Below are 25521 nucleotides of genomic sequence, written 5' to 3'. Positions count from 1 at the left end.
GCATGTTTTTACAAGGGCTATTCAAAGAAATAGTATTTGTGGGAAGAATGAGTCATAGCAAACTTCATATACTATAGTTACTCAAAGTAAGAAGACAAAAGGAATTAGAACTTAGATTTTTTTAAAATTACCAAGAAACATTAGCAAAAACAGCTGTTGCACTGTAATAATGTTAAATAGCTCTGTTATGGCTTCATATTCTCTTCCAGTAGTAGTTTTCTCTCTTTTTAACTTTCATTTTGGGTTTGCTATTGTTGGCACGCTGTTCCAGTAGACACTTAGATAAATAAACATTTCAACAACATAGACCCTTTCAAAATGGTATCTCTTAACCCCTCTATCCCTTGAGAGGTTGAAAAATAATGACTATATACTTCACAGGTTTATTTCTGCATCCCTTCTCTATTTCTCCGACTTCTCTTTCTATTTCAGCTACAGAAAAATAAATAAGCATCTTAGACGTTGCCTCTATCTAAGTAACAGTTTGTATCATTACCTATGTATCTTTTACATTTCCTGATTAGCCCACATGATTTCACACAACTTAAAAATGAACCAAGAAATACATACTTTGTGAATAATTTTAATGCCTCTTCCTGAGGTCAGATTCGACTTCCATTTTCAAGGAGAGGACATTTCTCCAGTTTGCACCTAAATCAACCGACAGAAGTCACTGCTAAGAAAAACTTGATCACTGAAGTGATCTGTATCTTCTCAAGCACACAATGACTAATCCTTGAATCAAACCTGGGTTTTAACTAGGAAACTGGTCATATATTTTTGTCCCTGCTAAGCTATCAGGTGGGCTCTCCAGGACTCCAGCCAATTCCATAAACACAAAACAAGTACGCTGCAAAGCAAATTTCAGCTAGAAGCCAAGTTATGTGTTCGCGAAGAAGAGACTGTAAAAAAGAAACTTTACTAGAACCTGAACTAGAATAGAGCAAAGGAAATATCAGCATTCTGTAGAGATACTCATTAAAGGGTAAACAACAGGAAACTATTCAGAAACAAACAGAAAGCTCAGGACGGTCAGAGCTATGGTTAGTACTCATTTTAAGGGCTATTCAAATTTGCTGTTGCTGATCCATGTCTGTTTTATAAATCTCTGCAAAATTAGTGCCAACTTTAGCCAACAGTATTTGCATTATAGTAGCAATATGGATGCAAATGTTTAAACAATCAGGCTGGTAAAATTATTTCATGCTTCATAAAAACCCTAACCCTAATACCTTATGAAAATTTAATACAAAGAGTTTTCCATACAAGATTTCTACAAAGGACTAAGTCTTATGTTGATGATTTGTTATTAAAATTTGTGATACTTAACTTTCTCTCTCATTGTCAGTATGTGAATATGAATTAGCAATCACTGCCATTAAAATGTGAGAAGTCTGCATGATTTTTCAAAAACTCTTGGCATTACAGTTATTAACTTCATTTATTATGAATTAAAAGTCCCATCTATACTTACAGTAGTTTACAAGCTGAAAAAAAAGCTACTTCTGTTTGTACAGAAAGGTCTTGTCAAAACTAAACGATGACAATAATAAAATACCAATGAGCTTTGAATATGTGATAATTGATAGCACAAGTTCTCTTACACAATTCCATAAGGGAAGTTTTGGAGATGTTTCCAGAGAAAATATAAGTTGTCAGGAGAACGCAAACATGGTTAACGTTTCAGTACTCTTAAGGACAACATTTAAAAGTCTACAAGAAAAGTACATTAAATACAGGGGGAAGGGTGAGCACTTACACAATACAGTATCTCCAGTAACATTCAAAGGTTCAATGGTTTAGTAAATGTAGAGGCAGACTTGCTTCAAGAAATTCATAGCACCTTTGGGTAAGGCTACAACAGTATGTGTTTATTGAAATCTGCATCTGGTAGTAATTTTTCCAGCAAACTTTTTTTTTCTTTTTTTTTTTTTTCTTTTTTACTCAATCTACAGGGGGCCCATATACTCTGCAACTGTTCATTTGCACTGAGATGCACATTGTATAATTTATGTTCTTAATTATAAAATAAAGTTTATCAGCATGTTTGTCTGTGTTGTGTAATTTCTTATTCTTCACATGAGAATAACAGAATGCATCTTGAACAGTCTATTCATTCCTCATTGTAACAAAACATACTGGAATGGAAGAGATTTAATTCCTACGTTCTTTTACTTCTCCCTTCTTTAGTGGAGACTTTTTCCTTTAGAAAAAAAGGAATCAACATAATTTGAAAATCTTTCGAGAATAGAATTATCACTCCTCCCTGTACTCCCCCCCACCCGCCAAAGGAACCATGCAGATTATAATCCTAATTTCCTAATTTGCAAACCGTTATTTTAGTTTTGATATATGTAGGTCAAAACTGTAGCCTAGCCCAAAAGACAGTTTTGTTTTAATAAAGCCTCCCCTGCAAAAACTAGCAGGATATTTTGGAAAAAACTCTTCTTGTCCTTGCCAATCCCCAAACCCACAAGGAAGGAAAACTGATTACAGCACGGGCAAGGAAAAGTCAGCATCCTGGGAAGGGAAAGAAAGGGGGCTGAAAGCCCTGCACCAAGACGATCACGGTTTCATCTCCAGTTACACACTTGCTCAGTATTTTAAGCATTAACTCAAGAACTTCAGTTTCTCACTTACTGTGATTTTTTTTTTTTAATATAGAATCACAAAATGAACCTTTAATTAGTGCAGATTACTAAAATGTTAGAAAATTATTCTCCAAAACTTTACTCTAGGGATTCTTGAACGCAATTGTAATGAGACAAAAAGTACTCTTAACAATTCATAGGTTTTCATTTTCATCTGTATCTTACGGTTACCGTCTTCACTAAACAGGGTGACCTCAGTGGCATTTACTTTCAGTAAATCTCATCAGGATTACTGTCAGGTCTTGATTATAAATCTAGCAAGGCAAGCAATGACGGGAGTTGGGGGCACCCTGAGTCTTTGCAAGATGAAAGGACTGGGTACAGTACGTTAGGCACACTTCCAGCAGCTTGCCACTGCCTAGACCCTTGCAGCCTCGCCCCAAACACATGGAAAATACCAAATGTTCAGCATTCAGAAGAGGAATAAATGGTATCTTGATTTAATAGAACAGGGATGTAGGAATTTGACAGCAGCACTGGTCAAAGGTCACTTGAACCAGCGAAAATATTCTCTCAGGCAGATGCAGAGGGACAAAGGTAGGTGATGGGAATGTAGGTTTGGGTGAACATTCAAATAAAACTAAATCAAAATCTGCCAGGCATTTTCTACACCAAGGCAGCTGGACAGTTCAATATTAGGATAATGTAACTAAATACAGAAATTGTGGAATAATGTAAATAAATTACTATATATTTCATGACCTATTTTTCTACATGTATCAGGGTACTCTTGTCTGTATATGTGAAGTAATAAGAAAGTGAGAGGGGAAGGTAAAAGGTAGACTTGCACACTATTATTTTTATTGTTATAGTCTGTTACCACATTTTTGATACTTTTTGATGCAATCTGGCTGCTGAAGTGCATCACTGAGAACATGGAGGAGTTATTTTACCACTTTAAGCAAGACTTTGAGAAGACTGAGTATAAAATCTGCTAAAGGTTTAAAGTTATCAGTGGCTCTTACTAGCCACGTAACAAATCTCTCTCAAAAACACTGTTAGTGTTGTAAAGTACTAGTCCCCTTCTTGGTAGTAAGAAGAGGAAACAGAGTACAAGGAGAGAACATGCTACGAGCCAAAAACATTTGGATCCAATTATGAAGAAAGATTTTACAATCTCAGTGGGTAACTCCCCACAAATTTCGAGGTGCCAGACTCAGCAGATTAGACAAGAATTTATAGGAAATTCATGTACATAACTTGGATGTTTTGAAGCGACACGCCACTTAATGATCCCATATAAGCTCGTAGGCATGGCTGTTCAGAACTGCTTTATCTTAAAACTCTGAGTAGTCTCTAGGGATATGGAGCAAAAGCACTTGCCAACCTCCATCTCCATGGGCAATCTAGTTGAGTTTTTAATTCCTCTGATCACTTATAATATGGGATTACATTTTATGCCTGGACTAGTAGATCTTGTGTCTACGCCTGCTAATGGAGCAGCCAAAACATGCAAGTCTATTTTCTTACCTATATACCGGCAGGTGAAATCGAAACATAGCAAATGAGACCAAGGCACCATGCAACAGAGATGTGCAGCACTTCTGCCTCGATCAAGTATCAGAAGTGTGGGAATGTTCCTGAAGAAAAAGGTTTTGCCTTTGTTACACAAGAAGAACTGCACTTCAAGTCCAAAGACAAAGAAAAGGAGGGATGGAGGCTATTTAACATGGTGACAGTGTAGTGCTACACTTGCACACACTTCATGCCCTATCTCAGGTTAACTCCAAGAAACGACTCTTTTTCAGTCCTCTCCTGCCACACGTGACAGCTGGGGCCTCATTGCTTTCTCATTAACTGCTTAATAGAAGTTTTTAATTGTTTTTATGAATTCTTCACAGACTTTGAATTGCAAAAGTCCTCAGTGGCATAGCAGTATATGCCTAGACTTGGGACTCATTTTAGAAGTACTGAGTCCCCACTTGCTTGATTATCTATTTCAGTTGCAAAAATCATTTCACAGAATCACAGAATTGTAGGGGTTGGAGGGGACCTCAAGAGATCATCATTTGCAAATATTTCACTTAGTAACATCAGAAACCGGCAAAGAAATGATGCCAGAATACTGAAACCGTTCATACTAATGCTAATCCATTGTGATGGACCATTACACGTGAAAACAGAGAGTACATCTCCTTCTGCCTTACGAAACACAATAGGAAAAAATGTGATTAAGTGTACAAAGTTCTCTAGAGGCATGACTAGTTTCTATGGACATCAAATCCATCCATTTATCAGATTTACAGCTTCCTTATAGCAGTTACATTACAATTTCTTGTGTTATATTCACGATCAACTAAAAACATCCTATAACCCTGAAGTGTTACTTTATCCGTGCAAATATTCCTCATTGCAAGTTTATATACTGATCTAATGAGAGTAATTAATTAATAAAAAAGAAAACTAGCATGCCCTTGAAACTGTACTTGAGATGCTGATATTGTTAAAACAGGAAGCACGAGAAAGGCAAATACTTTGACCCTTCTTGGTAGAAAATGTCTGACATAGAACAGTACTAACCTCCACTGATCAATACTGTTTATAAAGAGGACAAACAATTTTGAGTTATTACCTACACAAGCTAGAGCTCAAAAGCTACACATGCATTATGAAGAACATAGACTAAATATTAATATCACAGCTATTTCATAGCACCTTGAAAGGTGCTACATTACTAAGGCTAATTTATTTATAGCACATAAAACAAGGCACTAACTGCTATTTGTTACATAACTTTTTACCCCTTTTATAAAAACTCATGCAATTTTAAGTTTACTCAGAGCAGTACTTTCTAACTACTATATATACACTATTTTATAGCTACTCAAGATTTACTGTGAAAATTTATAGAGAGAGAGATTTAAACTCTATCAACGTTTGGCACTATGACAGCAATTCACAGTTTAAGTATAATCCTTGAAAAAGTAAGATAAATTACCAGCTGTTACTAACTCACGTCAGTATGAGTCAACCATCAACTATTCCATTCCTTTTAGCGATTTTAGTCTCATTTTTTTCCCATATATTTAAACTAAAAAGACAGCTCGATACCAACAACAACTTAGGTAAGAAAGTCTTTATGCTGAATATTCACCATCTCTCTATCTCTGCCCAAAGTGTTCATTCTTACATTTGCATTTGCAAAGAGTTTCAATTAATTTGACTAATAACTAGACAAGCTTAATAAATCCGTCAATCCAAGCTGTTGCTCAGTAGTTTCTTTATTGAAGGATGTCAGCATTTACAAGTCAAAATTTGCAATTAAAAATATTTTACAAGGCTGTTTCACGGTTTTGAGACAAGGTCACAAAGGATGTTTATGACAATGTATATTTATTCTTTTGAAGTGATATGGACAGTTTTTCTGTAGCTGTCCTCGCTTTTAAAATCTCTTTGGAACTTCAACATTAATGTGGCTTGACTGATGAAAGTACGTTCATAACTATAACACTCCAGGCTCTGGTTGTACACAAGTCTTACCTCCAATGACTGGCAGGCTCTCACCCATAAGATCTACCTTGAAGTCTCCAGCACTCTCAAAGAAATCTTTTTATTGTGTACAACCCTATAATCACCTGTCCTTCCGCTTGGTCTCTCCTGGCAGTCACCTAAGTAGAATGACTGCATGTGGGCCTCTTTGTCCTGAAGGCACAAATATACACTTATTCAAATATATCAAGAAACATGAGTATTTGTACACATCACCTGCTGACACAAGTGAAGTCCCAGGAAGAGCATTCGATTACTATTAATAACAAAACTTGAAGTTATCCACAGAGTTGAGAGGGGAAAGACAGAGAGATCATGTTTTGGTACAAAAAAAGAAGAAATACCCCACAAGTATTTCTAAACTCTTCAAAGAGTTTCCAAACAGCAGCATAAAGTATCAGTATAAATACCATTCTTGGGCCTGTTCAAAGGCTATAAAACTCAGTTTGAACTGTTTCATGTTGATGCGAAAATTTCCTCTCCTTGGCAAAATTCACACAGAAGAAATACCATAGATTCAGCAGAACAGAGTGGTAAAAGACAGACTTATTCAATCTATTCTATGCGTGTAACAGCAAAGCATAATATCCAGAATGCACTGGAAATTTACCTGGATTTTAAAATCCACTGTAAGCAGGACGCATTTCCCAGGTGGACACTGTTCAACAGGATTTTTTTAAACAAAAATTTTTACCGTTATTTGAGGATCTGTAAATATTGTTTGATGAATTTAGAAAGCTGATGACACTAATTGACAGGAGAAAACTCAGAACAAACAAACAAAAAACTCTTCTCCTAAAAGAAAGCACATCAATAAAAGATTCCAAGGCAGGTCTGAATCTGTCTAAGTGAGTATCTCATGAAATGAATCAGATTAAAAAGCCCAGGGTCACAGAAAAATTAATTTTGGTCTAGCTATTCATAGTATTCCTTGTAGCAAATTTTTATAACATCAAGTAAAATCCAACTCCGAATACTGTTTGGTTAACAGAAACAAAAAATTAAGTAACGAAGTTACTTATAATATTGCTGAAGTTGGGTTTTTCTGTTTTGTTTGTCTTTTTGCTATTTATAGATTATTGTTATTCATAAATTCTTTATATCCATTATATATATTTGAATATATATTCATATATATTTATACATATGTATGTAAAAATATAAACACCTATCAGCATATTAATAAATGTTCTTTTGAACCACTCTGATGGCAGGTGTAAGAACAGGAGTTTGCCTGTTAGTACCTCAGCACCTCTGTTTCCAACCAATTCCAAAAACAAAATACCACAAGACTTTACTGCCAGCCTGCCTGGCTTGTGTTTAATACTGCTGCTCCATCAGGATTGGAGGCAGACCTGTTGTGAAAGGCAACGTTTTGTGCTGCGACCTCTCCAGCTGCAGTGCAGAATGGTGCGGGCATTACAGAAGGGTGCTGGGATGTGAAGGCTCAGCCCCATTACCAGTCACATTACCTATTTGTTGCATAATATAATGCAGAATCGGAAGCAAGCAGGACAGTTTAGAAGCAAAGTACATTGGAAATTGGGAACTTTCTTCCAAATTTTGACAAGCACAAATTTCACTTTGAATACCAACTGCCTACTACTATACAATTAAGCCCTCTTCTCCAAGAAACACCTGAAAAAATGGTTGGGCACAAGCTTCACTGAGTGTAAAATCAGATGAAAAAAAGTTTTCTGTATTTTCCCCTATCCAAGGAGCTCAATATATTTTACTAGCATTTGCTAGCATTTTATTTTTATTTTTTTACTTACCCTTCTAAGGGGTAAGAGTTCAAATCTGCATAATGCTGCAGTTTGGGATACCAGTGAGCAGAGCAAGGGCATCTTGTCAATGCCAAATGGGGCTCACTCACTGACAGCAAAGCTGATACAGAAACTGTAGGTGCTAACAACCACATGATGAGAGAGAAAAAAGAACCGAAATACAAAATGACTAAGGTAAAATAATACACACATCACAACCTGCTGGCACGAATGTCTGACCTTTACAAGCACAATCCCTTTCATTCAGAAAACTCCGGTTGTGGTTTAATTTCTTCCAGAATCTACGATCCTTTTCAATTCCAAGAGTTCTACCACTTCTTGTGTTTTAATCAGTCATATAATACAGTGAAAATTTTATTATATGATTTTCTTTCATCCTGACAAAAGCAGAGAGTATAGCACACAAAACAAATCTCCCTAAAGCATCCATGTCATTCAGGACTTGAAATCCAATGTAAGACATTTGTACTTGAGCCACATTAAGAAAAGAGAGAAATTAGGTATCTGTACTTCTGAAAACTGGATGTAGCTGAAAAAGTTTGTAGAGAAATTCAACTACATCAATTTACTGAAGTTAGTGAATTCATGCAAAAATTTCACTTTACCGCTATAAACGCTCCTCCCAGCAAGCCATTCCAATGGGTGCTTCACTCGCTGTGAATCAAGAGTACTTACAGGTGTTAAAGCAAGCACAAGCCTGGTTAATTGGCTTAATTGGGCCTTAAAGAACAATGACAGATATTTCTGAGGAAAAAAGGCAACAAGAAAATGAGTACCCTTAAGAAGTAAGCTTTGCGGAAAATATTTTGAGTGATAATGATTCTTCCACAACTATAGAACAAACATGTCTGTGGGATTTATTAATAAATGTGTCAGTTTTCACTTCCAGAAGTGTGCCACATCAGTAAAAATTAATCTCAACAGAGTAGTCAGGTGCACGTGAGAAAAGCTTCAGTTTTAGACAGGACTAAATTCAAAGTGCTCTCCATACCATCGAACTATATACTGCACAGGGTTAGGTCTGGTGCACACAGCAAGCAAACCAGCAGCTTTTAGAGAGGCACTGTGAAATGTAACCACCAGCAGGCAGCCCTGCCAAGCTCTGAACCAAGCTGGCTTTTGTTCTGTCTCCAAACCAACGTCACTGCTTTCTGATTAATAATTCAGGAGATGCATAAGCTTTTTCTACTTTAAGCCCAGATATGAAACTTGACTGCATATTGACCAAAGGTCATGTTAAGAGGTTGAGGTTAGGAGCAAGAAGACAAAGTGATCTGGAAAACAGGAGGGCAATTTTAAAGGGAGCTTGGGTGGCTCCCAAAGTGAACTGCATCCAGTGGAAACAAGGCCTAAGTGCTGATGTGGGAGTTTCCCACAGCTTCTTTTGGCCTTCAAAGCCATGTGTGTCATCAGAGACTCTTGATGAAGCTGTACATAAATATCTAACTGGTATTAAAAAATAAAAAGTGTTCCACAGAACCTAAATTAAAGCCAGATGTGGAAAAAGCAGATGCCTGAAATTTACTGTCATTTGAAGACAGAATAGAAATATTTGCTAATTTTATTATTTACTGGTTAACTTGTCATATTAAGGAAGTCATGCAGAACATTTATAATTTCCTGATGCATCTTATGTTAAAGAAACAGGTGCTCTTAACTAAAAATATTGCGATTAGTATCAAATTTGATCCACAAACTAAATTGGTATTATGATTCCTTCTCATGTTGCACACTGAATCACAGTTATATTCCTATCAGTCATATACAGGATTTCAACATGCTATCAATAGGTCAACAGCATGGCACTGGGAGAGGAAACTGAACAATAAAATATCTTAAAAAGGTATTTAGTAAGTGAAAAGTCTTGCATATGTTCCTGCAAACTGTACTGCTTTAGTCTGGGTGAACGCAGCCTATACTAAGCGCACAGGGAAAGCAATGCTTTCATGGAAACTTCAGGTCATCCCAGAATGGACGGCCTCTCTTACAGAACAAGCATGGTGGACCCAGAATCTCTTCTGAGCACCGCAAAACTAGTTCAGTAATTAGCTCATTAAAGCACTTATACAAATTTGACTTCGTCAAAGCAGCTAAGCATTTGCTTAGGTGCGTTAAAAAAGAGAGTTTGGCGATTTAACTTCAGATGCAATATACTGAAGCATAAGACCAGCATGACAAAAGCTCCAACTCTTCTGACCACAGCCTGAGAAAAGCATTCAATTAAAAACCTCGATACATTAAGACTGTTCCTTTTAAGAAAAATACGAACATATGGTACATTTCTCTGTCCGATGCAAGTATATTAGTCTAATGCAAGCAACAAATCATTTGATCGTATCAGTGATTTTATATATTGAATTACAACAAATTATGGCATCACTGGAGTAAATTTACTGTTGGATGACAGGTAACTTTACAAGTTTATTTTCATTCCACTGGAGCAATAGCATTGCTCAAGTTTTACCAGACAGAAAGAAAGTCTTCAGTTATTAGAAGCCATTTTCATGGACTCCAAACCCAAACTTCCTTTACAAAATCCCTTTGAAGAATGAGAGCGCAGAAAGTCAAGTAACTTCTCAACAGAACAACCAAATTTTCTAATCACCCACCTGGGCCATACATGGCTTACGAAACCTCCCTCACTTATGGGTTAAAGAGCACCTACGTCAACTCTTAATACACGTGGTATCTTCTTATCGACAGTTTCTTACTACTTTTGCTGCAATCTTTACAATGTCATGTATCAAGAATATCTTAACACAGTCCTAAATAAATTATGTCTAAATTTTAGAGAACACATTCTGTTAAGAGCAGTTCAGAAGTAGTCAGAAAAGCCATTTGGAAATCTTCCAAATCGGTAATATAAATTGTACCGACTACACTGTATGAGAAAAATGAGCTCAAAATACAGGAGCAATTAATAGAACAGGTACTCTAACCACTCTCTTGTGCATATATTTTTTTTTAAACTGGCCCAGATTATGTACTGAGAGTACAAAACTGCCTCTATTGTGTACGTCACCATCCCTTTCAGCCCGGAACAATCATTATCCACAAGTCACCCAACAGTTTTTCTGTAAGGAAACCTATGTACCTGATATACAACCTGATTTAATGAAACTGAAAACTGGAGGCACTACTGTGAGTAGCATCATTGAAAATAAAGAGATCCATTAAAAAACTATTGCTTTGGCTAATTCTGTATTACAATGGCCTTCTCTTTCCTTTGTGCAAACTCTCTCTCCTAAAGTGGAGGTTTCTTCTCTAAGCAAATATTTTTGTCTGGAATTAACTATTGTAATACACATCTATTTCTGTGAGAACTTGCACACCAGTTAATTTTTAATAACTAGAATTATTATATAATTGTGAAATTAAAAATAGCATTTTACTTGATATATTAAATATATAAAAAAACGTGAAAATATCCTAGGTTTTGAAAAATCAACATTCTATTCAGCAAGACCTTTTTATTCTATCAGAAAAACTGAATTATACTATTATTTTACTATATAGAACTGCATTGTTTTTCCATTTACGAACAATAACTACACTGCATTAACCTCGCTACTGAACTCAAAGATTTTTGGAAGCACACCGATTCCATCCTTTACTATTAAACACTGAACTTTAGGAAGTCGCAATGCACTTGCAGCAGACTACATTTTGTAAAGAGTATCTAAACCTTTACAAATAAACACCCGCATACACTATGAAGATGCAAAACTCAAGAATTAATACCTGCAAAATAACTGATCACTAACTGGGATATATATAACTCTTTTTAACGCTGTCACTAGCAGACTAAAGACTTCTAAGCAGCCTAATAGTCACATATGGCAATCGGAATACAATGACTCTTACTGCTAATGGGTAGCACCTGGTAAAGGGCATTTGTTTTGCTTTGCTGTATCCCTCTCACATACGTTCAACTTTTTGGAGGTATCACTACGCTGATTTAAGAGTGCATCAAGTATTTTATGGTTTAATGTCTCCAGTATCTGCTCCAATTATTTTAAAATGTTAAAACATGAATCAGAGAGTCAAGTCTGCATTACCCTCGCAAACCTTATTAGGAAAACCATTGAGCCATTTCCAGCTGCAAAAACAGCTATACCATTTGCACAGGCTACAGTAACTGAATAATCACTTTTTAAAGCCAACTTTGGAAACATCCAAGTGATACTACCATACCATAACAGAATTATGCAGAGGAGCATAGACATTTACAGAGGGAGTAAGGATTACAAATCATTATTAAATACAACATTAAGACAGATACCTGTTTTTGATGGAACAGATTCAATACCACAACCCTTTATACAGGGTATCTCCCATGAGAACAAAACACACCTCAATTTCATTCCACATTACAACTTTTGTCACTAAATGAATAAAGAGCATTGTTTTCCACATATTATAATCCACAAAGGTGTATAATAATTACAGTTTAGACTGACCTAAAATGATAACTGATTTCCTTACATCACATAATACAAGTAATTTTCTTCTTTAAAAGAAATACTTGAAAATTCAGATATTAAAAAAAAATACAAATAATTTAAGAAAACATCTAATGTACAGTCACATCCAATACCAAAACCTACCTAGGAACCTGTGTAAATGCTGTGGTTGTTAGCCCACACTGGGCTCTGCACTATCAGGGCTATTATCAGCACTTGCATACAGCAGATTAAAGCTGGCCTAGCAATGTGTGCATCAGCTGCAGTTTACACTAACAGTGAAACACACCCTAAAAGACAACAGACAGGAACTTTCCTTCATGTAAATCCAGAATTTTCAAGCAACAACTGTCACTTTCACAAAATGTGGAAATAATAAAATGAATGTTAGTAACAGTGCTACACGTTTCTAACTGGCTGTCAACATGCATCCCATACTGTGCATCACCTGCTCTTAAAAATAACAAAACAAACAAACAAAAAACCCCCTCTCATATCCAACAATATTTCTTATCCTGTAACAATAAGAGGACACCTCCTATCTCACTGTATGGAATATGCACATGGCTCACATAAATCATCCTGTAAATCACAAAGCAATGCTTGAGTCTACCAGTGATTCATTTACTCATATGGTTATACAGCTGAACATAAAACCAAGGCACCCTTAACTATCACATTTTTCCTTTAAAATCCAAAGTTGTTTTCTTACCTCGGCAGCCTGTGTCTCCTGATGTAATAAAGTTAGACCCGTCAAGTCTTCTAAGAAGGAATGTGAAGAATTAAAAACTTTAGCTAGGAAATTAAACCCTTCTCGTTCATACTGGTCGAGGACCTGTCAAATAAAATAACAATAAAAAAAGATTTAAATGACTCATCGTATTTTGGTCACAAAATAGAAGTACAAACTTTCTGAACACTCAGAAAATTAATATATAGTAAACAGGTAAAGATTATAAAATATGATAATTTCTCCCATCTTGATTTCTAAAAGGTGAAAGGTGGAAGTAAATGGGAAGTGAGGTTTAAGATTTCCTGCCTCAAATGAATTTTTAGGCTTATAACAGAAGAGGTGATAGGGCAACACGAAAAACTTACTTGCAAAGTCCTGAAAGAAGGATTTGAGTTACACAAAACATAGCAAAACACTGCTCCAATGTATCAGTTAAGTGAAAGGTACAGCTCTTACAAAACAATTTTAAATAAAGCACCAAGTGTTCTTTTATACAGAATACTATTGCAGAGGGCATGGACATATTCTGTATTCTTTCGCAGTATATGTTCCACCTTTATTATTTTAGGAGAGAAGCAGAAAGTTACATGGCTAACGCGTTCCTTAAACTTATCCACTCTTGCTGGACAGACAAGTTCCCTGCAACCAGTGAAACTCACTTCCTCCAGAAAAGAAGGAAAAAAAATAAAATAAAAAAAAATCTGGAAGCACTGCAGTTTCATTCTATCACAAGTAGGCAATTCAACGAAGCGAGCTTCGCTCTGAGGCTTAAAAACAAACAGGCAACCCCTGCCCTCCCACTCCCCAAAGAATCCAGTTGCCCTTCTTCAGACAATAAGAAAAAAATTGAGGGAGGTGGCAGGGAGGAAGAAAATTGTTTCAATACGTATTAATCTACGTCAACCAAAATCACAACTTACTCTCAGCAATCTCGCTCTTTTCTAATTTAACAACTCCTAAAGGCCTAGGAGAACCTTAAAACTGTGGGGACTTGCACAGCCCGACAGCATTCTCCAGCAAAACACGTCCAGCGAGCTCTTACATTGAGTCCCCCAGGAATTCAGGTTTGTCTCGAAAAATTTATAACTAGCTGACAGAACTGCACGTCTACTGGTGAAACAGGCTGGGATCTTCATTTAGATATTCATGCAAAATGTCCACTTAGCAGCAAAATTATCTACTGCACACTTAGGTTTAAAAATATACAAATATGCATGAATATATATACAAATAAGTATACAAGTATGTATGCTTCATATATCTGAAAAAATACAATAAAAACTGCACTTCATGTGCTCTTACTAAATCTGGAGAAATTTTTCCTTACAGTTTAAAGATTCATTTCACCATACATAGTTTTTTTTGTGTGCGTGTATATTTTTGCAATGATCCATACATATAATCAGAAATTTAAAAAGGAAAAAGAAAAAAAAGGACTGAAAAAAAAAGAAAAAACTGCTTAGTTGCATTTCTTAGGGTTGGGCTGTTGTTTTTTTGTTTATTCCCGAGACAAACACAGCAAGACAAATTAGCTAACTGTTCATAATGTAACGCAGAGATTTGGGAAACTACACTATCCTATTTGAGATGTGTCCTCCCAATATTAGCCATTATATATATTGTGAAAGTAACGTGGACGTATATATACACGTTTTAATGACTAGTTTGTGTTCCAAAACTCTGTTAAAACAACCAGATGTGCAGAGGTCTCTTGCATCTGGCTCTTTGTGAAACACTGTATACACACATCAATTTATAAACTTGGATTGCGTTCACAGCCCTGCCTGTACATAATCTGCAAAACTATCAGCATTATCAAATGCGCTGCTGTTACTTTAATTTGTTGGAACCACAATACAGAGCTTATGAGACATCTTTTTAGGGATGTAGGCCAGATTATAGTTCATGGTACGTTAAAACAATACACAGTCTAGTAGCCTTATTTTAAAATATTACAGCATATCAAAGAAATGCAGGGACAACACCACAAAATTGTCTTTTTCCAGAGGTAAAACTAGTGGAAGGTATAGACGCTCTTGGGCTATGCAAATCTTATCAACAGAACAGGCAGCTGAGTGCAACCTCACTACATACAGTTAAATATGTCTACCAAATAGCCTTTAAATGGAGTAGATTTGTTACTCAGCTAAACATGCCTTGCTCTTCATTTCCAAAGAACTGTGACTCAAGGCTGAAGCGCGGATTTCCAGGTAATGCTTCCTCGGTAAGTTCATTACTTCAGTCCGCCAGAGGCCCCCGTACAAGCTGCCCTGGTTTATTTCAGAGATGTGCGTAACCTTTCTATGGTCCCGGCTGTAACTGTAAACGAATTCTTACGTACTCGCATCAAGCAGGCTGCATGACTACGCAGACATTTAAAATGTCTAACTTTAGCTTTGGATGAATCATCTGAAAGATTTTTTTTATTAAATCAAATTGCAATTACCATGTATTGTAAATAACATGGAAGAGAATAGGAAGTCTCCCATTAAGTCTGTTTTAAAATGCACGTTGAGAAAACATTAATTTTAATAAAATAAGACCACAGAACCATGAGTCAAACGTGCATTAGTGTTGGATATAGTGAATTGCATCTTTTTAAATTTTACTTAAAAGAAGTCATGTAGGAATAATACACATTAATATGACCACATTTGGTTTTATGGAAAGATTTGAAAATTTATTTTCTCCTGCTGTAGAAATTCGTTCACGTCACCCTGCTAGACTTTCCATAGCATTATGATAGCAAACGTGGGTTAAGGCAACACTTCTGACTATGGAGAGAGGGGATCTTCAAAACCTAAGCCCATACAGAATATTTTTCTTGTACTAGCACCAAGAGAAAAGAGAAAAACTTTATCAAAAAGCGCACTTGCTGTTACTTATTTCCATAATGGGAACGGTCTGCTAAATAGAAATATCTGTTAACTAGTTTTAAAACAAAAATCGCAGCCACATGGCCCAGAGAATAAAGCCTGTCAGGGACCAGAGAAGAACCTGGCAGCATCACTCAGTTTGCTACCTGAACAGTGGTGGTATCAAAGAAAGCCCACTCTTAACATAGGCAGCAATTGAAACAATATTTTGTCACCTTCAGGGACTTAATGTCCCAAAGGGATAAAATACCATTAATTTGCCCTGATCTAGCCTTTACTATACAAGTTCAATGAAAGCTATCCTTTGATGAATGTAATGTGGCATAGGTTTGTTTGATAGTCACTGAACACACCTCAAAGGGAAAAAAGAATAAGGGAAAATAAAACTCTCATCAAATTCACATGCCAGGAGACCACACAGGCTAACACTACAGGTCAAGGGGAATAAAGCCGGTCTAGACGTCAAACAGACAAAAAAATCCTAGAAAATGTTTCCAGATTTAATCACTGCCTCTGTTGCTGCTGTGTGGAAAGGTAAAATTTCTAAAGGCCCGTGGCTGGCAGGAGGTTGCTTTTTTAGTTTCTTACAATTCTCTTTGCTTGGTACCCGTGTGATCATTCTGAATAACGCCCCTTCAACAGGGCAAATACTTGAGAGAGATTATTATGGATCTCAAGCAAGTGACCAAGTGCTGATGTTAAAAAAAAAAAACAAAAAACACACACCACAAGAGCCCTCAGGACTGTTTTTCTGGGAATAAACTTATCAGTCAGAACAAAGACATGTCACTAAGTAACAATTAATTTTCTCTAGCAGAAAAAATTGCAAAGCAGCAGCAAAGAAAACCCAAAGGATATAATTCTTCTGCTGAGCAAGGCTGGCTGGAGTAATACAGATTTATTAAGGAACTTGTATCCTTGTCTCACTTGCAGGTCACTTTTCGGAGCTCAGGAGGAGAATTCGAAAGTAGCGTGCCCTCCCTCTGTCATGTCTGGTATAAATAATGTCAGGAAAATCCAAATTTGAAAACCACAGTTTTCCGATACATTTAAATCTCCTCTCCCATTGATGCTACAGCCTTAGTTCTATTCTTCATTTTACAGAGCAAGGGGTGCCATGATTTTTATAAATACTGTCACTTAAAAATAAAATGTGGATACACATGATGACAACAGGGACAAATTAATGCATTCCTAAAGCCTTTTGTGTACATGATACAAACTGACCCATTTTATCAGCAATCTTTTTATTCTCAGCTTCTTACTAAAGAAAAAAATGAATCTCAGGGTAGGAGAAAGAAATAGAAAGCATGAAGTAAAAGAACATGTTTTGAAATGAGAAACAGATGCACAGCCTTGGTATTACATTCTTTTTAATAGCATTCTTCATCAAGAAGTCAGAATTGCTGGGTAGAAAGACATTCAGAAAGGGAATCTAGCTGCAGGATTGCTTTATAGCATAGAAGTTCGTATATGGCCACATAAGAATACAAAAGAAACTTCTAGTCACAACAGCCTGGCCACTCACATTTTATGGCTCATTTCTGTCACAATGTTTTAAAAAAAAATTTAAACCTATATTTACATATTATTGTTTGGTCAAGTATTTAGCATGTGGAGAGCTTGAAATAGTAATGTTTAGTTACAAGGAAAAATTTAGGGATTAATATTACCAGATTTACTGTTTACATTAAACAAGGTACATGGATAGCCTACCTCCAAAATAATAGAGGTGCTGTGTTTTACAATCTTCTTAGCTTTAAACACTATCTGCTATATGGTGTTCTGTTAATCTGCTATTATGACAATGAAATCAAGTCATTATAGTGTTATTATATTGTCATCTTTATTGACATTTCAGTGTTATAAAAATTAAGATATTCACTGCCCTACGTAGAAAATTTGCAAAAACCCCAATCTATGTTTGCACACTGCTAGCTGTCTAGTTATCACAGGCACTGAAGAACGAATAGAATACTACTGAGAGTGTTGGCATTTCAGTTTCAACATCTGCTTGTAAAATTAGACACACATGTAAAAGTTGACAGTTAAACTTTTCAAAGCTGAATGTAACTGCTATTAAAACAGGAAGTTCAGTGAGAGACTACAGTGCTGTGAAGAATCCTCAACAGTGGGAAGAGAACACAATGAAGCACGTGAGCCACCAGGAGCCTGGGTCTAGGCAGTTGCACAGGCAGCACTGCTAAACTTTCAAAATTTTATCATGAGAGCCTTAATTATGTTTTCCTTTAAAAAAAAACTTGACACCAAGACTCTTACCGTTTCACGAAGTTCTCAATTTTTATCATCATTTAGCCCTTAGAAGTTGTAAAGAGAAACCCAGTAAGGTGTTTGCGATCCATCCTAACAAGATCTAACCTACTAAGGTATTCATTTTCATAGATGGATCACAACAAAACTAAACTTTTCTGAAGATCATATTTTTCAGGAATCCAGATCATGATATTGGAACAGTAAAATCTGACAAGGTTAACACGAACACAAAGATGACTCTAAAGACATAGTTTTTTGGTAATACTCCTTTGAGTATTATTTTAATGTGTGTAATGTGTACAACCCATGCTTGTACATTTGCGCACAATGCAGTTTTAAGATCCAGATCATAAAGCAAAGTTCTGAAGAAGGCTATATTCCAGGTGCAAGATGAAGACGGCTATTCTGAAAAGACTAGAAGGTTATAAACCACAAGGCAAAAATGACATCATTTTTGGCTAATGTTCAAATAATTAAAACACTTTCTGCATGCAGTTTTCCCCACACCTTCCCATAATCACTATTAAAAATGAAATTAGATCAATAGAAAACAAGTTTTCAGCACAAAACTGTACTGCAATTAGTTAAAGCTGGTTTAATTTAGAGTAGAAATGTAGCATAGATGTGTTTGGTCTGTTGCTATTACCTACACTGAGTTGAATTGCAACTGACAGAAAATAAGAGTATTAGCATAGTGAAGAATATGCCCTGAAAGGCCCTGATGAGATTATTTTTTTTTTTTTTGCCTTAGTCATGTTACTTTCTTCTTTTAAAAGATGAAGAGGGAAAGTGTGTTCTTCAAGACGTAAGAGATCTCAACTTAAACACTGTCTTTTCCACATGAAGCTCTCAGGAGCTATATGCATTCTGAGCCTTTCTGCAATAACCATGGCATGTTTTGTATACCATTTTTCCCAAATATGAATTGATAGACTATTACAAATGAACAACTATATTTTTATCTTAGATATTTTATTTTCCTATAATATTTCTTGCAACTATTTGAAACATAATGACACCCTCAGATTACAGCCAGTGTAAGGCCTTTCTACTGGACAGCATTTAAGACATTCCCTGCCTGGAAGCATTAGCAAACAGAAGTGAAAAGAGAGGGGTGGGGAGGAAGAGTAGAAAAACATCTAAATTTTAGAGACTGAGAACTGAGGAACAAAAGAGTTTCTCAAGTAGACAGTATCATTAGCTCATTTGTCCTGACCTGGTTTAATACATAGGTATATCCTTCAGTCACCTAATAGCCACTTCTTGCTTGCGCCACATTTTACATTTGATGGATATTTACAACTTTATTTATCCCCGTTCTGCTTCCTGTCCAAAATTTATGCTGATTAACTCAACAGCAGTTACAACATTTTTTGGCTGCAGTTCATACTAGCATTAGCTACTACCTCACATACAGCAACTGCAGAAAGTCCACCTTTTTCCCTAGTTACATCTGAGGTTACTGATGATTTCTGGAAGAACCACCTATTTGTTATGCATAGGGAGAGACATCTATGGCACAAACCTAAATGTTAATTTTGAGAAAAGATCCAGAAACGCCATTCACTTTCCCCAGACAACACCAAAAGCAAGTGAAACAAGGACACTTCCTCAAGCGACCAAATGGTTCTTCTGACAGAAAAGCAAACTCACTTACATGGAATATTGTTTTGGCTTTCTACAAAAAGAACATTTTATAAAGATTGGAATGGTCCCCACCTTCAATGGGTTGACATAAGCAAACAAAAAGCCAATGCTGACTGTGTAACGCAAATGAAGTTAGCTATTCCAGGTAGCTCTCCCCTGCCAGCAACAGTCCAATAATAAGGCCTGATCTGTCAGACACTGAGCACCCAAAACTATCGCTAATTTATGCAAAAGTTGTAGCTGCTCAGTAGCTCCTAAAACTAGATCTCTAACTTAAAAAACCAGTATTTTATCGACTACTAAAGAGTAGAAGATTTTATTATCTGGATGTTCTATAATACATACGCAAAACAGCACTGGAGAAACAATAGCATTTAAACCAAAACCACACATATTTACTGGATTTCATCAGTTTCAGTCATTTTACCATCATTTTTAATTCAATTTCCTTCACTTTTCTCCAGTTTCAAAGAGAACAGAAAAATGTGTCTTGGAAGCACTTCTGCAAAGACACAAATACAGGCAATCCTGTAAAAATGTGAAAAATTGAATAAAGGTTGAATTTTAAACTGTTTAAACATGCCTAAATGGCCACTTGCAAACAGAAGAGCAGTTGACCAATAAAGCGAGGGTGTTAAATTTTAAAAACTTGTTAAATTTGACAATAGAAAATAGGTACAGACATAAACAGCCTCCCATCAAAGTCTAGAATGATAAAAAAAAATACAACAGTTAAAACCAAGAAAGCGCTAAAAAATTATCTGGGTAAAGAGGCACCCCTTTGATCTCATGAGCTTGTAATATATAATTCACTAGTATTTCAGTATATTACAATATATACATTTTATAATCATTTAAATGTACGATTATAATGAAACAAGTTCTGTTAGCATACAGGCTAGTGGAAAAATATAATCAAACTCTCCCGTGATCACCCAATTCCAGGAGATGTGTTACAAGACTTGTCCATGGAAGACGAACATGGATTTATGTCTGTTCTTTCAGCAAAGCACGTTGCTGAAACTTTTTGGTATGTGGAAATGGAATTGAGGCCCAAATTACAAAGGCACAGTGCTGCACCGTATAAATCTGAAGTATTTCTCTATCAGAATTGTTGATGCAAAAGACCGCTTTGGACAACAAACTTGCATGCCTTAAAATTTTCATCCATGTGATCAAACCTTCACATAACCCTGTCAATTCTTCAAGTTTAGGTATATACCAGAAACTGAACCAACAACTGATAATTAGCACTTTGCATATAACTGATACGAGCAAGTATTTTGTCTCGCTTATTGCACTAAATGTGTTAGCATATTAAAGGACTTTTTAAATAGTCATTAGTACTAACAAATCATAAGAAAACCTTATGGAAGTAAAAAAAGAAATTACAAACTACTCACATCCAGCAAAATGAACAACTGACCTTTTGAATTTCAGAACGAAACCTACAGAATCTGGTTTGATCTACTTCTACATTTAGCAGTGGTAGAAGGATCAACATCAACACCGTATCAGCATGCTCCCAGTTTTTATCCAGTTTAGTAATATTCAACTTTGTTTTCATCTTATGTAACAGGGTCAGAAACCACGTTTTAACTCCAGGTACTTTAGTTCAGTTTTAGTTCAGTTAGTTCAGTTTTGTTTTTACTGACACCCTGTAACAGTGTCACAGAAAGATGACAAGACAGCATCCAGCTGCCATTAGAATAAATAGTTTAAAACTGTATTACAGACAGTTATTGAACAACATATCAATACCAGAAAATTATGGTGGTGCTCTTTCCTGCTTACTGACAGTCTTTTTTCTTTGTACTGATTGTGATTAAAGTTGAATCAAATTGGAGGAAGAAATGTTGGGAAAAGAACTCCAAGACTTACAGAATTTACTTTAAATACAACAGAAACACAAGCAGTCAGAAACAATTGTTAAAAAATAACAGCAGGTTTCTTCTTTCCCTTAAAAACAGTATTTTAAAGCTCATTAAGCTTAAAAATGGGAAACTTCATCTTTATGTTTTGGGTCAGATAAAAAAACTTCTATTTTTAGATGGGAGAGAGAATGCTTTATGAAGTCCACTTACAGCTGCTTAGAATAATATCCTGCATCCATTAAAGATCACTGAAAAATACTGAGACTTTGTTGTTGTTGTTTTAATGTTATTTAACATGAAAACATGGAAGCTAGTCAACACCACGAACTAGTCAGTCATCCCAGCTGCTTCTTGGACCAGGTTCTGGGATTCTCTGCAACATCACTTTATTTCTACTATCTAATGTATTACACTCCTATGTCGGTAAAAATCAACATGCTATTTCACTTAAACATCAGGAACCACTTAAATTCACCATATAAAAAAACATGGAATAACATGATTATTTGTTTTCTTCTCTGAAGGGCAAAAGTGTGTTACTTATTACTAGAAAGGGATTCTTAATCTAGCAGCTCTATTATTCCTAAACCAACAGTAATAACAGTATAATTGCTGATTTTCTGGAGCAGAAGAAAGAGGGAATAAGAGAAGTTTTGGAGAGTTGTACGTTCTTTGTTCCTTTTTCTCCCTTCCTCTTTCCTCCTCCATCTCAAGAAACCTTCATAATCAGAGTTGAAAACTTCCACTGCAAAGAACACAATACTGGAGAGCAGCTCCTAAATACCCCCTGCAGTAAGCCTTAGCTATCTTCTCCCTTGTGCCAAGAAGACAAGACCCCCGACCACAATGATTTGGGGAAGAATGGTGTTTTACATTGTTATTTAAGCATGTTTTCTATGCCACGTTGTATTTAAACTCCCTAAGCTATCTAACGATTGCATCTGCCATCCGGGAAGAAAAACTCTTATGTGATGAAGACAAATGGACTGGCTAGGAAAAAAATAGACAATTATCTTGGGATAGCGGGCTGGGCAATAAAAACTGGTTTTGCTCAGCAAAACATGAAAGATGCAAACCTCCAGTTCTCAACATTTAAACACAGTTGCAAACACCCACACTCAAAACAAATATTTTGACATTGCACATACAGCTGCTAGCTTCTGAGATGCTAAGATTTACTTATCCTGAAGTCAGAGGTTTTGAAAATGCATCCTCCTCTCAGTGCTGAGAGCCCTGAATCCAAAACAAGTCCTCACCCATGCGAAAATATTTGGGTGGGTGGTTTAGTCTCAAGACACCAACTGATCTTTAACTTTGTATAAACCATGCCAATTCTTCGTACTTATGAATATGCTAACATAAGCTAAAATGGAAGAATGTCATACTGATTTGTTGTAAAGAGGCACACTAGTTTCCACTCCTTCAGGTAAGTAAATAAACAAATTAGACTCTCCTGTAACCGTTAGATTTTTTTTCTTTTTTTTCTTTTTTTTTTTTTTTAGGAAAGAATAGGAGAGTAAAGTGAGCAAATTGTTTCCAAAAATAAAGATTTTAAAAGACTCTCCAAATAGAGCTTTTAACTTGAAATGTCTCCTCAATTATTATGTACTTACTACGTTTCTTAGTTGAAGAAAACATAAGAAAAACAAATTGATTAAGCAGCTATTTCACAGACATGCTAAATGTTACAGTGAAGACAGCAGAATAGCTAAGAGCAATTGCTCGTTAAAGATTTCCAGCATCACCATGTCTGGGGGAAGGGAGAAGACAACAAGTAAGCCACTGCCAGCAGCAGGATTCATTAAAGTCTTGAACTATCCTTCTTGTGATCTGCCTGAATTTTTAAACAACCAGAATTCTCCTTAGTACCATATGATGTTAGCTCTTAAACATCAATAAACCTGCATCCCACAACTCTGAATAATAGGTGCAATACATAAGTCACTTCTAACTCTTACAATCTAGCCATAACAGTGCTAACACATGGGAATCTCAACCTGCTTTCTGAATTTTGTAAATGGTATGATTCAAGAATGTAAATATTGAATGTAAATATTTCCTACCTTTCCCCACAGCTTTATTGTAGAGCTTATGTGCAAGGAGGTTTGTTACACCGAACTACATACACTTCATTAACTTTTTTTTTAATATGACAGAGATAAGGAGCTCTCTCTCAACTTATTAGATTTCAGTGCTTCTCTTTGCAGTTCCATTTTCTAATCCTCATCCATCCTGTCTGTACATACACTTTAGAACACACCCCCTGATTTCTCACCCTTTCCTCCGTTCACAAAATGTTTAAAGTTAATGTTATTTTTAAGATTTTTGTGGCACTCTTCTCTAAGGAGATAAAATTTGATTATAATGGTCACATTTCCACGGTGATAATTTCTTAGTGTATGATGTTGCATTATTAATAAGCATCACAACTTCTTTCTGTTAGTATGCTTTTCCTTGAGATAATCTACATCATATTTTGTTGATTTTGTAATCAAAAATCATTTTTTTTAAATAAGATTAGGCATTATTTTCAAGAATGTGCAATTTTCTGGCAACCAAAAGTAAAGCCATCCTCATGGTGACAGATTTTGAAAAATAAGTATTTTAATTCTCCTACTGAATTTAAAATAAACATCCACAGATGTAAAGACTGTCTGAAATTTCTTAAGTTATGGGCAAAATAATCCTGATTCCTGCTCCTCCCAGTTACAATGACTTTTTCTGAGGATAAAAAAAGTAATAAACTTCTGAAAGTCACTTCTCAAAAAGCAACTTTTTAAGCTACATTATGAGTAAGAAAAATTACATTTGACTCAGTATGCAGAAAGCATGCCTATATATATTAATGATGCATTAAGCCTGAATGAAGCATGTCCAATATTAATACAGAGGCTGCACTGTACATACAAGTGTCAAATGCTAACATCTGCAAGTTCAGGAAATAAGTTACAAACAGACTCAGTTACAAAGACAATGTTAGAGTACAGCTATAGAAATAACTACTTTAAAATATTGTTTCAAATTATTTTTTTTAAGTGTTCATTCCTGAAGGACAAGCATTTCTCCCCACTTCCTCCATCATTTCTGCAAGCCATGCAAGATGGCTTTTTCTTTTTTAAGGAAAAAACAATTCTTTTTTTTTTCCCGTCCCATGATTTACGTGTCTCTGTTTAACATCAACACAATACTTGAATTGAGAAATGTCTAGGTTATTACTCAGAAAATCTAAATATGACAGTCTCTCCTCAATGCAGTTAGGGCAAGTATGAAGGGTCTTGCTGAAATCAAAATTAAAATTATCTCAACTGAAAAAAATAATCAGTAAGTTCCTGAATAATGCCAGCTACTGTCATAACTGATCTGAGCCCTTTACAGTGAAAATGCATGCAAAGCAGCTAGCAGATGAGAACAATAAAAGCATTGTTATGTCTACACGATAATAGATTTCAAAACTGAAACACTCGCAAATAATTTATGCAACGCAAGCACTTAGTAAATGTCACAGCAAAAGTGACAGTTTAAACTATTCCTGGGATGTTAAAAAGGGAAAACATCTGCAAGGGCAGGGAAATATCTTGACTGAAAACAGAAACGGTAACAGTGTCCAGAATACCATCCCTGATCCTGGTATCTACCCTTCCATGAAATGCAATGAAACTGGAAAAGCATTTAAAGGCAGAGTCAGTAAAATTCCTCAGTATTTAAAAAGCTATGACTTTAGCAGCTC

The 25521-nt window shown here is 35.8% G+C and overlaps 1 protein-coding gene across 14 annotated transcripts in view; it reads right to left on the bottom strand.

The window, feature by feature from the left end:
• The window catches only part of ATG7 (autophagy related 7), a 127880-nt gene that overhangs the window by 71399 nt on the left and 30960 nt on the right, over positions 1-25521 (bottom strand). For all 14 annotated transcript variants that reach the window (XM_067003281.1, XM_067003282.1, XM_067003284.1 and 11 more), the window contains exon 18: positions 13103-13225. In XM_067003281.1, coding sequence (XP_066859382.1) covers positions 13103-13225 — 123 coding nt within the window. The remainder of the gene's footprint in view (positions 1-13102; positions 13226-25521) is intronic.

The sequence above is a fragment of the Anser cygnoides genome, chromosome 10, assembly GCF_040182565.1.
Source record: "Anser cygnoides isolate HZ-2024a breed goose chromosome 10, Taihu_goose_T2T_genome, whole genome shotgun sequence".
Taxonomy (NCBI): Eukaryota; Metazoa; Chordata; class Aves; order Anseriformes; family Anatidae; genus Anser; species Anser cygnoides.
The sequence above is the reverse complement of the archived record's forward strand: the minus strand, read 5'-3'. Positions and strand labels throughout refer to the sequence as shown.